This window comes from Nansenia antarctica (genome assembly GCF_963989245.1).
Source record: "Nansenia antarctica genome assembly, chromosome: 1".
Lineage (NCBI taxonomy): Eukaryota > Metazoa > Chordata > Actinopteri > Argentiniformes > Microstomatidae > Nansenia > Nansenia antarctica.
In genome coordinates this window covers 16,362,817-16,377,117 of record NC_137674.1, presented here as the reverse complement: position 1 = coordinate 16,377,117, position 14,301 = coordinate 16,362,817, and the positions used below count along the sequence as shown (strand labels likewise).

Sequence of the window (14,301 nt, the reverse complement as noted above, 5' to 3'; positions counted from 1 at the left end):
ATCAATTGGTCAGTGGTCCAAAGTCCCTCTTTTCAGATGAAAGTAAATGTTGCATTTCATTTGGAAATTCAATGTCCCAGAGTCTGGAGGAAGAGTGGAGAGGCACAGAATCCAAGTTGCTTGAAGTCCAGTGTGAAGTGTTGGTCCACTGTGTTTTATCAAGCCCAGAGTCAACACAGCCGTCTACCAGGAGATCTTAAAGCATTTAATGCTTCCGTTTGCTGACAAGCTTTATGGAGAAGCTGATTTCATTTTCCAGAAGGACTTGGCACCTGCCCACAGTGCCAAAACTACTAGTAACTGGTTTAATTACCATGGTATTACTGTGCTTGATTGGCCAGCCAACTCGCCTGACCTGAAGCCCATAGAGAATCGATGGGGTACTGTTAAGAGGAAGATGAGAGACACCAGACACCAACAATTCAGACGAGCTGAAGGCCGCTCTGCGCTCTCGGATTTAGTTTAGGAACGCAGCCATGAAGGTAGAGTTGTGTTACAGAACTGATCTGAGATCAGAGGGTGGGGCACAGCACAGCGAGGCCAGTACGCTGTAAGCTGTACTCATCCACATTAAAACAAAAAAAGGCTGGAAATATTTCACTTTATGTGTAGCGAATCTAAAATATATGGAAGTTTCACATTTTGAATGAAATTACGGAAAAGAATGAACTTTTCCACAATATTAAAAATGTTTGAGATGCACCTTTCCATTAACTCTGCAGACTGGCTCATGTCGCCCAAGCTGGAATGTTGTGATATTTAGCAGGCCTTAAAACGTATTATCTTTCATTTCACTGTCTTCCTGTTCACCCATCTCTCCCATGCTGTGTCCTTCCATCCATCCATTCATCCCTCCTTCTCTCTCTCACAACCTCCACAGATGTCTCATCATGATCAGTCCCATAATTCCATGCAGCAGAGTTTGCACGCGCCCCCTCACCCCGGCAACCAATCAGGGCCCTTACATCACAGCGGCCAGTCAGGGCAGGTGTTACATCACGCTGGCCAGACATCGCAGCCCCCGCGTCAGGCCCAACCTCAGCAGCCACATCAGCCTCAGCCGCCCGGCCAGAACAGCCACCCTCACGGCGATATGAACTTTAACCCCTCCTCCTCGGGGGCCGACGGGCCGACGGGCGGGCAGGCATGCCGGGATATGCATGAGCCCTGCCTGGATGTAAGTGTCAACATGTTTTGGGTACCTGTGATGTTAGAATTATAAGGTTCTATCTCAATTTGTCAAAATTTAGTTTTTTACATAATCTGATCCATTACTTTTGTTAGTAATTAATAAAATACAAAGGTTGCTTCTCACAAAACATAATGGAATGTAAAAACGTTGACACTCAATGTCTCTGAACTACCCTAAACGGAGATAGAACCTTATCATTCTAAGCTCACGACCTGTGCTAACTGTTACTGTGCTATACAGTATAGCGCCTCGGTTAGCTAGCGTTAGCATTCACAGCTATAGCCTTTTGTTATTGCCTAACTGTGTGGTCTGTACTGTATTATTTATTGAACCTTCTCATTAATATAATAATTAATATCATATAATAATATATAATATCATTAATATAATATTCATATAACATCTGGACCTGGTCCAAGACAGCTGCCAAGGAAAACAATATTTCGGTGAAATCACAAATATAAACACACGTACTGTACATCACAAAGCAAATAACGCAGACACACGTATTACATATTATAAAGAAGGTACAACCATTACACTCGAAAAACATAGTCACACACCATAAAGAATTGGCAGATGTAGACACACATACAATGCAATTACATACACAAACATACAGTACAGTCGTATGCATCTATGCAACTTGAATCGTTGAGTTTTCTTTGATTTGTATGTATGTACGGTCTGGGTTAGAAGGGCCAGTGTGTTATTATTACCTTTGGTAGTGGAAATGCAAAGGAATTGGATTGAAACTTCAGCTGTTCATTCTTCGCAGAGGAAAAGGAGCCTACCTAATCTCAATCTCAATCTCTTCTCTACCTCATATTCATAATCTCTCTCCTCCCCCTCCCTCTCTCTCTCTCTCTCTCTCTCTCTCTTCCTCACCCTCTGCCCCCCCCCCTCTCTCTCTCTCTTCCTCACCCTCTGCCTCTCCCCCCTCCCCCCTTCTCTCTCTCTCTTTCTCTTTCCAAACAGCTCCTACCAGAGCTAGCCAACCCAGATGAGTTACTCTCCTACCTGGACCCTCCTGACATTCCCACCAACAGCAACGATGACCTCCTCTCCCTCTTTGAGAACAACTAAACCCCATCGTCTTCTTAACCCCTCTCCCCTAGAAAGACAGGAGTGAGTGACTGTGTGTTGGACTATCTGGAGCCCATAGACACTCGGCTGTCCTTCGGTGTGACACGTGTGATGGCGCCCCGGATCACCGCTTCAGCTTGTGATCCTAAACTTCTCACCATCAACAGCCATGTTGGCTGGCACTAAAAAGTGATACTGTATCTCCGACGAAAGCGATTCAAGTGAAATCTGTGCAGCTATAACCCAGTTTTGTGTGTGTATCACACAGAAAGAAACCCTGTGTTGGCTTTTTTGTAAAAAAAAACAAACAAAAAAAAGATGTGTAGCACTTTTTATTACTCTTTTTTTATGGAAAACAAGATATGGGAAAGCAAAAAGGTTTTTTGGTCCTGGACCTGTGTCTCAATCCCCCCATTTTAAGTGTTGTTTTTCTGCACCCTGAGACCACCGAGGCACGGCAGAAAGCTAACACTACAGTCAGTGTATGTCAAGGAGAAACCAATGTTGCACAACCTGCCATCCTAGTGTCCGCATGAGAATCAGCACTGCCCTTCTCTCTTCTGTCTGTCACCCCCAAACATGTTCATGTTAATGTCATCAACTGCAACTAGAAGAAGCTGGAAATAATTTGATGTCTAAACAATGTCAGAAAGGGATGTATGCTAAAAAGGGGGCGGGGGGGTTTGCTCACATTGAAAAATGTGTGTGTGTGTGTGTGTGTGTGTGTGAGTGTGTGAGTGTGTGAGTGTGTGAGTGTGTGTGAGTGTGTGTGAGTGTGTGAGTGTGTGAGTGTGTGAGTGTGTGAGTGAGTGAGTGAGAGAGAGAGAGAGAGAGAGAGAGAGAGAGAGAGAATGACAAATGTAGTGTGAGAGAGAAAGCAAACCAGTTGATTGAATTAAGAGCGAGGGAGAGAGAAATGTCAAGAAATAAGAGAGTGAGAGAGAGAGAGAGAGAGATTAAGAGTCCATCCCCATTGTAATAGACATCTATTTCAGTTCCTTTATATCTCCCTTTCTTACAAAGTCTTCCTGCAGGCCTTGTATAGCTCCTGTTACCATGCTGTCATGTTAGGTTGTCTCTCATCAACTGCATAGTCTACCATGTGCTAAGACGTGTGTGTGTGCCAATCACTCTTTCCCTCATGATGTTGCGAGTCCAGACTGAACATATTTGTTAGCAGTTTTATTTTAGCCATTGCATTTTTTTTTTCATCCAATTTTTATTAGACGCTTTCATGCAAATTTTTTCTTTTTTTTTATGAATGTTTTGACAATTCTTCATAGTGTATTTTTTATTTTCCACTTTTCCACTTTTCCACTATGAAACGCTCATTCAGTCGTAAGGAGATGGCCTTGAGTCACCAAAGTTGTCCCACCGTTGGCTTTGAAATTCAGTATGTTTAAGAAGGACACTCGTCTATAAGCATACAGCTGTTGAACTGCTCCATATTTTCTAAAGAAATGTGTTGATTGTACTGAATACTCTGTACAGAATTTGGGCCATCTTCTGAACCTCATGCATGACCCAACAATACTTTTTAAAGAGATATTGTAAATACCCCTTGTGAATACTTTATAATGGTCATACTGGTCAACTGTAGGTGTTATTTGTAACTGATTGTGTTGTCTTTAACAAGTGTACAGTACTGTACATCTATCAATGACACACACACACACACACACACATACACAAACACACACACCAGCAATGCTAATTTTCAACTGTAAGTTAATAAATCCAAATGCCCTCTCACTGGCCTTGCATTTAACACTTGTGTATTGTTATACTGTATACCGAATTTGTTTATTCCCACCACAAAGCCACAAAGGAAAGGAATATATAGAAATTAATTCAACAAGAGTTATTAGTTTTTATTAAATGAGGAAAAAAAACGTCATGAACTGATTTCCTCTTTTAGCAATTGGGTGATATTCAAGTTGTTAACTCTTTTAACAGAATGTACTGCCGGATTTTGTAGCTAATTTGCCAGCTTTACAAGTCTGTTTTGCTAATGCACAAATGAAGTAGAAACCCTACAATTCACGCTTTAAATATGTTTGGTAATATATTTGGGGAAAAGTGACTTCATCTTTTTTTATTAGAATTCTAAATGTGTGAAATGTCCTCGGGATTGTGACACGGCTCTGCTACAAACTTTGTTTTGTGAACCTTCTTTTGTAACTGAAGGTCATTTATTATTGTGTGTATTTTCATCAAATGTTTTATATTGTTTTTCCAATTTTAAGTTATTTTTTGTTTGTTTATATATCCTGTGATTTTATAAGAATTATCATAATTTGGTTTACATTAGAAAAAACGCAGCAGATTAAATGTATGATGAAAATGATTCATGATTGAGTAGGTAACCAAATCCAGATAGCTGCATATTGTTAGAATGGTCTCCAAAGCTGGTTTGAAAACAGTTTATCTGTTTGTTTGTTTGTTTGTTTGTTTGTTTGTTGACAATGCACTGCCACATTGAGGTATTTGACTCCCCTGACTTTCCTGTATGTAGATACTGTATATGCTTTTACAGTAATGCATCATAACTCTGATCACATCTAGAGGTTTGAGCAGGGAGGAGTCTATGAAAATGCAATGAATATGATTAAATAAAATGGGCCTTAGTTGTAAGACCCCACCCCCTTTATTCTGACACTGAAATGCAAGAGAATGAGGGGGGGTCTGGGGTCTAAGGGATGCATGTACATATGTAAATGACACATAGAGACACACTAACAGAAATGTATTCATTTTCCCTGGGGGGAATGTGCATTGTGTATGTAGAATTTGTAAAGCTTACAGCTCCTGTCAGAAGAGACTTTGATTTGGGAAAACAAGTCTGTGTTTTGACCGCGCCTGTTCATTTAATGTAAAATACTTTATCTACCTCTCCGTCCGTACGGGGGTAGAATGGGGGAAAAAATACACATTTGTTTTGCTTTGTGTAATATTAAACTTCTGTGTATTTCTCTATTACCTGTGTACTTTATGAAGGTTCAACAAATACAAATAATAAAGGCCATTTTAAGGTATAAATAATTGGGGCAAAGGGGACATGGGACCTTGAATGGGTCCTAAACATTGTTACCAAATTTAAAGTTTGTACAATTTTGGCGAATGTACAGTTTTTACAAAAAATTAGGCAAAACATACTATAAAGGTACAATCTAAAGTGATTGCCCCATGAAGTGGCAGTCTTGTTGTGTACACTATGTACAACCATTTCATATTCTAAACAGGTCAGAAGAACAAATTGTGATTTTTAGTCTTGCTAAATTGTATGTAGTTAGATGATGTGACATTCTAATATTTATCTAATAAATATGTATTCAGATTAAACACATGCATTGTGGTCTTGATGTCCTTTAATGTATTTGTATCTATGACTTCAACCACCAGACCGACCCATGGTAGGTACAGTACAAGAATGGATCCATGTAAACAGAGACCTAAGCATCGTTAGCATCAAGAAGACGTTAGCATTGAGCAACTTTCAGGTCGGGTGGCACCAACAAGGATTCACAAATCAAGTTGTATCCATTAATCCTTTTGTACCCAACTTTAAACCTAGTTTAAGACTGACCAGGATTAATTTAAACATTCATTTAATCTCTGATTAAATGTCTATATTATAATAACTTAAATTAGGATTTAATTTTAAACTGACACTTGAGGTGGTTTAAGTTATCAAAATAGCACAAACATATTCTGCACTCACTAAGTCTATTGGGGAATGCAAGAAAGCAATCACTCCAACACTTTCTTTGGTAAACAGCAGAGAGATTAGGCTGGAGAAATGTAACCACTCATAAACTGAATACACAGCTATATGCAAGCGAATCAGATTTCAGATCTACTATGCCCATCCTTTGCAATTATAGCTTTTGGTTGTTTCCTTCACAAAGCATACAAACAGTAAACAATAAAAAAGGACAACTGGTTAAAAAATAAATCAAAGCAAACAAACAAGACATGTTGGGTTGTATTAATTAAACTGTTACAGATCATATAGAATAACAAAATAAAATAAAAACAGAACAAAGAAGCAACCCAACACATCAAACAAACCATAAGACCTTATTGGAAAAGCTAGTGTCACCATGCCTAAAAGCTGCTGCGTAGTATTTTGTACGTCAAATATATTTTAAAAAGTCCCAGTTTACGATTTTCTTTACTTCCCCAAAGAGCAAAGGACAGTAGATCTGTGGCTTCAGGCCATCCACAGAGAGTGGGACCCCTTCCAGTCAAGTTGCAGACTTGCCGTGTCCCTAAATGAGTGTTACATACGGTAGAATAATGAATATTTTTTTTCAATGGGCATAGATGATGCATTTGCCAATGTGATGAATTGTTAATAAGTATATAGCATGCATAGTATATGAAGAGGTTGCAAAAGCTAGAGACTTTTTTGACTAGTTGAGCAAACTCAACATTCTGAATTGAGTGCACTACTTTAATTTGACAGACAGACAAATAACATCGCTTGTTCACTAGAACTACAAGCATGTGCTTTCCATCAGTGGTATAACTACTACTATGCAGGCAATGCAGCTGCATTAGGGCCCAGAGTCATGTGGGGCCCACAGCCCTCGGCTCGAAGTCGGAACTATCGTATCACTGCAGATCTGCCTGAATGACACCTCATGGCAGGAATATGAGCATGAGGACCTGGAACAGTTCACGTCGTCGGTTCTGAACCACATAGTGAACTGCACCAACTCAGCCACCGTGGACAAACGTGTCCGGGTCTACCCCAACACGAAGCCATGGATGACTGTGAAGGTCCAAAAACTGCTCAAGGAGAGGGACAACGCCTTCTCAGCGAAGGACACACTGCTGTACAGCACCACCAGGGCTAACCTAAAGCGTGGCATCCGGGAGGCCAAGGCAGACCACAGAGAGAAGATTGAGGAATGCTTCCTGAGCAACGACTCCAGGCGGGTGTGGCAGGGGGTTCAGCACATGACAAACTTCAGAGCCAACAGGCTCACAGCCGCGGAGGACGACCCCCTGCTGGCGGAAAAGCTGAACTCCTTCTACGCCCGGTTCGACGAGGGGCGAACGGAGGTAACCACAACACAAACACCACTCTCTCCAGCTCTCAGCAGCCTCACCCTCACAGAGCATGAAGTGAGACGCGTGCTGAAGGCGGTGGACCCCAGGAAAGCCTCAGGGCCGGATGGCGTCCTGGGACGGGTGCTGAGGGACTGCGCCGACCAGCTGGCCGGGGTTTTCACCAACATCTTCAACCAGTCCCTGTCCCAGGCCACCATCCCACCCTGCCTGAAAACCTCAACTATCATCCCAGTCCCGAAGAAAAGCACGGTGAGCTGCCTAAACGACTACCGCCCGGTGGCACTCACACCAATCATCATGAAGTGCTTCGAGAAACTAGTCCGGGCCCACATAGTCACACGCCTCCCGCCCAACCTGGATCATACCAGTTCGCCTACAGAGCCCACAGGTCCACAGAGGACGCCATCGCGACGACTCTCCACTCCACTCTATCCCACCTGGAGAGGGGAAACAGCTACGCGAGACTGCTCTATGTGGACTTCAGCTCTGCCTTCAACACCATCCTTCCAGACAGGCTAGTGACCAAACTACTAGACCTGGGACTATCACACTCTATATGTGCATGGATCAAGGACTTCCTGTCTGACCGCCCCCAGAGGGTGCGGGTGGGCTCCCACACCTCCACAGCCCTCAGACTCAGCACTGGGTCCCCCCAGGGCTGCGTGCTAAGCCCCATCCTCTACAACCTCTACACCTACGACTTCACCCCAGTCCACCCCAGCAACTCCATCGTAAAGTTTGCAGACGACACCACCGTGGTGGGCTGCATCTCGGGGGGGGGACGAGGCGGCGTACAGGGATGAGGTGGAGCAGCTGGGCAAGCTGTGCAAGGTTAACAACCTGCTGCTGAACCAGTCAAAGACCCAGGAAATCATTGTGGACTTCAGGAGGAAAAAATCTGAGGTCCAGCCCCTGCTCGTGATGGAGGGAGCGAGGAGAGAGTCTCAACCCTCCGATTCCTGGGGGTGCACATACAGGATGACCTGTCCTGGAAGACCAACACAGCAGCCATCATCAAGAAGGCACAACAGCGGCTCTACTTCCTGAGAGTCCTCAGGAAAAACCACATCGGACAGGAAATGCTTGTGACCTTCTACCGCTGCACAGTGGAGAGCATCCTCACCTACTGCATCTGCGTGTGGTTCTCCAGCTGCACAGCCGCAGAGAGGAATGCGCTACAGAGAGTCGTGAGATCGGCCCAGAAGATCACCGGCGCCCCCCTCCCCTCTCTGGAAGAGCTGTACAACACACGCTGCCTCAGGAAGGCCTCCAAGATCTCCAGAGACCCATCCCACCCTGGGTACGAACACTTTGCTCGGCTGCCCTCGGACAGGCGGTTCAGGACCATGTTCGCAAGGACAAACAGACTGAAGCTCAGCTTCTACCCCAGGGCCATTCAGGCCCTGAACACAGCAAAGACCTAGGTTCTAGGCCCTGGACAATCTAGATAATTTGATGGCAGCTACTAGATTGAAATCAAGTGCAATACTGAAACACAACTATGAACATTTCAAACCTGCAAACTGCGACACTTTAAATGAATGTGCAATAACACTATGTGCAATATGACAACCCTCGGGTACATAAGGTTCAGAGATAGGAAATGTTAGAATAGGTATAGCATAGCATAGAGTACAGCACAGTGTTTTATTTGTATAGTATAGTATAGTGGATAGTGTACATAGCCTTTATTTATGTAAACCAGCTCCTTTCCCTTCTTGTTTTTAGTTTTTTTTTTTCTAGCACCAGGGGAGCCCCCCCCCTCCCAAATTTCGTTGTATGGTACCTGTACTATATTAATGACAATAAAGACCATTCATTCATTCGAGATGACGGCGCGAGCTGATCGTATTTCGCGGTAGCGCTCCTTGGGTGCGTTCGTACATTTGCTCTGAGAGCGCCGGAACGCACACTGGGTTCAACGTCATAAACGGACCAAGTAATTTGATTGGACAACAGGCATTCCATGAGTGCTGATCAGATTTCCAGAGCGTATTTACGAACGCACCCCTTGTTGTTCAGCGAGTGTCCTCGCGAGGGAGCAGGAACTGTGCCGCACACAAGCTCAATAGCAGCTCGCTGGCTGAGGTAAAACTGTCGGTGACTTTAGTTTAGATATATTATAGTTTATTATTATATTGTCTCATGTCAGTGGTGTCAATATTTACCAGAACACATAACAGCTTGTGAAGGAGCATTTAAAGCTCAGTAAGGCAACAATTTCAAAGGTTTATTGACAAGTGCCATTCTCCTCAGCTAGGTAAGTTCATGCAGCTAGCCTAGCCAGCAACTTTTCAGTTTGTGGCTAACCACCATGTTTAACTAACTAACTAGCTATTTCCTTTCGCTTCTAGATTATCTGTGGGACAATAAAGGCTTGACAGTATTCCAGTTATTATGGCGAAAGTGACAAGGAAATTCACGGTGACCCACCGCAGACGGCGGCCGTATCCCCCAGACGCCGGTAAGTATCACCGCAGACGCCGGCCGTATCCCGTCAGGACCATCACGACCCGCAGTCAGAGTCGACAGGTTCGGGCCAGCGACTGTTTTTTTGAGCGGCTGGCCCCCGAGGTCATTGACATGATCCTGGACAGACTCTCTGGTGGGTTCTGTTTGCTTTGGACATTTTTCAGGATGGGTGAATTATGATTATTTAGATGAGACATGTCTATGAGGCTGAACTATTCTGATTGAAGCCGTTACCAGGGGCAGGGTACTAAATGATCTTACATATGTATAGCTCCAATGACGTGCATCTGAATGACAGTTTTTCCCAATTGCTAAAACACAAAAGCCAATTCTCTAAACCAAATGACCAGTTCTCTAAACACATTTAATAAAACTAGCTCCCATTTGCCAAAACCATAAACACATTTCACATGAAGACACAATTCACAAAACACAATCCTCCTTTTCTCATAAATCTAAACACATTTTGTCTTGCTAAAACACAAGTTGCAAAAAACTCTGCTCAAATTCTGAAATTAAAGCTCATGTGATGCAAAATGCTTGCCACAGTCAGCAAAATGTTGAACACAATGAACACACCTAGCTTCATTCATTAAACATAACGACTCAAAATTTAAGACACTTGTTGCAAATGATTGTGGTGTGTGTGTGTGTGTGTGTGTGTGTGTGTGTGTGTGTGTGTGTGTGTGTGTGTGTGTGTGTGTGTGTGTGTGTGTGTGTGGTATAGTTCCATAAATAAATAAACATCACACCCTGAACATTGTTTTCAGTGAGTATTGTTGTGTGTAATGGATCCTCTGTAGTGTAGTTTTGATTATGTAGCTTTAGAAAAGTGTGTTGTGTTTAGAGTTTTGTGAAAATGGAGGAAAGTTTTGTGAAATGTGTTTTAGCAATTGAGAAAAACTATAATGAGATGTTTCTCCCTGCCTCGTTGTTTGTTGTGGTAAAGTGTTGCAGATCAGTGTGTTGAGCATGGTGTCCAAGGCCATCAGTCGCTACATCATGGGCTATGTCTCCACTCAGACCTGGAGGAAGAGGATCATCGTACAGGGGTGTCATCACTCCACCGAGGTGTCCTCACTAGAACACTACACATCGCTGGGTGAGAGGCTCCTCAACAGCTTTATTTGATTAATTTACCTTTATTTTACTTAGTTGGTTGGCCAAGAACACACATGTTTATAATAAACTAATATTCAGAGCCACATTATTTCTGCTGTAATTCTTTATCAGGTAGATAGACCAAAGTATTATTTCTATCTCCTTTCATAGGGGGTCCGATGAGGAAAGCAAGTGGTCCTGGTTGGCAAATATAGTCACTATGTTACATTCTTGTGGTTTTTGCTCATCGTTTCAGGTTTATTGTTCAAGAGATGTACCCTCTTGCTGCCAACAAAGGATAGGCTAACGTTCATATATAGCAAGTTTTCACAGGTAAGACAGAGAGGTGAGGGAGGACAGATGAGGCAATGTTTAGCTGTGTGTGCTCTACAAACATTCTCACATTTCTAAACAAACCAAACAGTTGACAACATTGAATAGATTGTTATTTTCTAGTTAACCTTACTTAGACTAACACAGTTGTTACCTCCCACTCAGGTTCCTTGCTTCATGATGGAAGAGTGCATTGCCAAGAACAGCCAAGAAATGCCAAGAACAGTGCAATGCCAAGGCTTCTCCAGCTATGGAGCGTTTCTACAGGTGAGAGACTAGTTACAAAGAACATCAGACAATTTAATATCAAAGGCTGAATCCTGTATTGAGATGGTTAATGTTTGACTGACAGACATTGATAGCCGGCTGGGATGAGCTGGAGTGGCCCAGAGTTTTCAACTTCCTGTGCGACTTCACAAATCTACCCCAGAAAATCATGTCAGTGGTCACAGGAAAGCCAGGTGAGTGTCTGTCCCTATGAGAGAGAGAGAGAGAGAGAGAGAGAGAGAGAGAGAGAGAGAGAGAGAGAGAGAGAGAGAGAGAGAGAGAGAGAGAGAGAGAGAGAGAGAAACAAACAAAAAGGCTAATTGAAAGAGTGTGAGAGACGTGAGTGATCCGTATGTCTTTTTTCTCCCTCAGGTTCATGTCAGCTGTTGGAGCAACAGATCCGTCTGTTCTGCAGACAGGTTCTGTTGGACCCCTGGAAGAACAGCAAGGACACTCTGTTCTGGCTGACCCGCATCCTGAAACCCTGGCCCATTGTCAGCCAAGCCCGGCTGCTGTTCATCCTCTACGGACCACTGCTACCAGACGGTGAGAGGGACAACATGGGCCTTCTCGGTTTCTACCTTAAAAAAACTGGTGCACTTTTGTACAGTATATAAATCACTTGTTAGTAATTACATGGTGAAATTCTAATGTTAATAATAACAAATGAAATGCTTGTTTTTTGGTTGGCCAGAGTTGCAAGGCAAAGTGTATGTGTAGTGTAAGGGAATGTTCTTTCCAGGTTCGCTAGGCTGGCAGGAGCAGCTGCGTGCTGGGGTGGCCCAGTCCGACCTGGCCAAGGCTCTCATCCTGCTACACAGCGACCTGGAAGCCAAAGATTGGACCACCGACACCATAATGGCCATCCTGGAGGAGCTCATAGGTAATTGCAGTAGCCCAGAGGACTTGGCAACTTTGAATGATTATATTTTACACACCCAGGAATGGTAGACAAACCTTTTACACTCTTTTGTCTGTATACTGTATATACTGTATGTCTGGTCAGTCCACACGTACAGTATGTACCATTACCATAGGATTATAGATTTCACTAAGCAAATGGTGAGTGCACCATCATGTGCGATGATGACTGATGTATAGATGATTCACTTACCTTAAGCCTGGTACACATATAAGGATTTTCTGATTATCTGAGAGAGACCCCACACATGAAGATAAAAAATCATGGATTGAACAGTCTTGATCGTATTGTGTGTGGTGTGCTCCAATATACAACCACATGCATAAAGATCTGTCCTCCGACAGTCTGGAGTCTCGCGTGAACAGGGTAGTAGTACCCTGACTGACCTGTAGAGGCAGCCATGTGCTACAGGGAAAATAAAGTGCAGAAGAACGAAAAGAAGAAGACGCGTCAGTCAGCTGGCTTCTTGAGTGGCTACATTCCATTCCACGTCACAATCGGACTTGGGAGTTGTCAGTTTTGACCACAGACAAGAAGACTTTTGATCGTAAATATTGAACACGTCTAATATTTATGATCGTCGGCCCCGACCATTTTCCGAGCAGATTGTCGGGAGAAATTGACTCTTAACACACCTCACACCACAGGATAATCTTGTAGGATAATCTTTAGAGCCATCCGATAATCGGGCGTTTGCTGTCCTTGGTCGGAAGGGGGGAAATTGGGCCAAAATCGGCCAGATTATCTTTATGTGTGTACCGGGCTGCGATAAATGTACTGCGCTTGTAAGTCGCTTTGGATAAAGGCGTCTGCTAAATGTCAAAAATGTTAATGTAAAGTGTGAATGCTGTGTGTATGAATGACAGTTGTTTTGTTTTGTGCTGGTTCTGTTGGCCTCCAGTCCTTCCCCAGGCATGGCACATGGAGAATGTGGCTCGTCTGTTGTTCCTGTGTGGGAACAGCGTGTGCTACAGCGTGCTGGCCAGCAAGGCCCTCAATGGACGCCTGTTTGAGAGCTCACGACTCATTGTGTACCTCGTACTGGTCAGTCACTGCTGCTAAATAACTTTATTATCTGCTCTAGGGTTCCGGTATCTTTTAACCTAAGAGACACATTTCCCCCATTTTGTGCCCACTTAACGGAAGGTACTGCCTGAACCGGCCTGAGCTACTGACATTTCTGGTTACCCCTCTCAGGTGTGTGAGAAGGACGGGTACTCCATGAACTGGTCCGTCAAGATGGTGCAGCAGGTGTGTGAGGTGTTCTCCTCCTCTGCTGACAAGTGGTCCTTCATCCAGGCCGTGGAAAACATGTTCTCAGGCGTTGCCATGAATATGTACGAGATTATGGTGGCTGGTGAGTTGTTATAGTCACTTAGACTATCGTATCAGATCAGGGTCCAGATTCCTTCAAGCTTTGTAGCACTAAAATAATCTTAAAGTTAAGGGCATATTATTTGGGAACACATTAATAGAAAAACAGTTAAAATAAGTAGACATATGCGGATTTCTAACTGTCAACGATCTTGTCACAGATAACCATCAAGAAGACTTTGAGATCTTCCAGAGCCAGTTCTGCAGCCTCCTCAACGCCAGTGCTCACTTCCACACTGTGATTCTCGACATGTTCCTCACAAAAGAGTGAGATCGAGGAGAGGAGTAGTGTATATATAGCTTACAGCTCCTGTCAGAAGAGACTTTGATTTGGGAAAACGAGTCCGCGCCTGTTCATTTAATGTAAAATACTTTATCTACCTCTCCGTACGTACGGGGGTAGAATGGGGAAAAAAAGACACATTTGTTTTGCTTTGTGTAATATTAAACTTCTGTGTATTTCTCTATTACCTGT

The 14,301-nt window shown here is 43.5% G+C and overlaps 2 protein-coding genes across 2 annotated transcripts in view; both read left to right on the top strand.

Moving 5' to 3' along the window:
• Positions 1–2,278, top strand: part of LOC308159776 (zinc finger MIZ domain-containing protein 1-like) — a gene marked incomplete at both ends in the record, with an annotated part of 13,687 nt that extends 11,409 nt beyond the window's left edge. The window contains 2 exons of the mRNA XM_080533590.1: positions 881–1,177; positions 2,171–2,278. Of these exons, the coding sequence (XP_080389716.1) occupies positions 881–1,177; positions 2,171–2,278 (405 nt within the window). The remainder of the gene's footprint in view (positions 1–880; positions 1,178–2,170) is intronic.
• Positions 2,279–9,754: 7,476 nt separating this feature from the next.
• LOC308159668 (F-box only protein 47-like) lies at positions 9,755–14,097 on the top strand (the record flags this gene model as incomplete). The annotated part of the gene is made up of 10 exons (XM_080533484.1): positions 9,755–9,962; positions 10,779–10,931; positions 11,187–11,263; positions 11,429–11,530; positions 11,616–11,724; positions 11,903–12,076; positions 12,282–12,413; positions 13,354–13,496; positions 13,650–13,809; positions 13,988–14,097. The coding sequence occupies 10 exons, from the start codon at positions 9,755–9,757 to the stop codon at positions 14,095–14,097; spliced, it is 1,368 nt and encodes a 455-aa protein (XP_080389610.1).
• Positions 14,098–14,301: the final 204 nt, after the last annotated feature.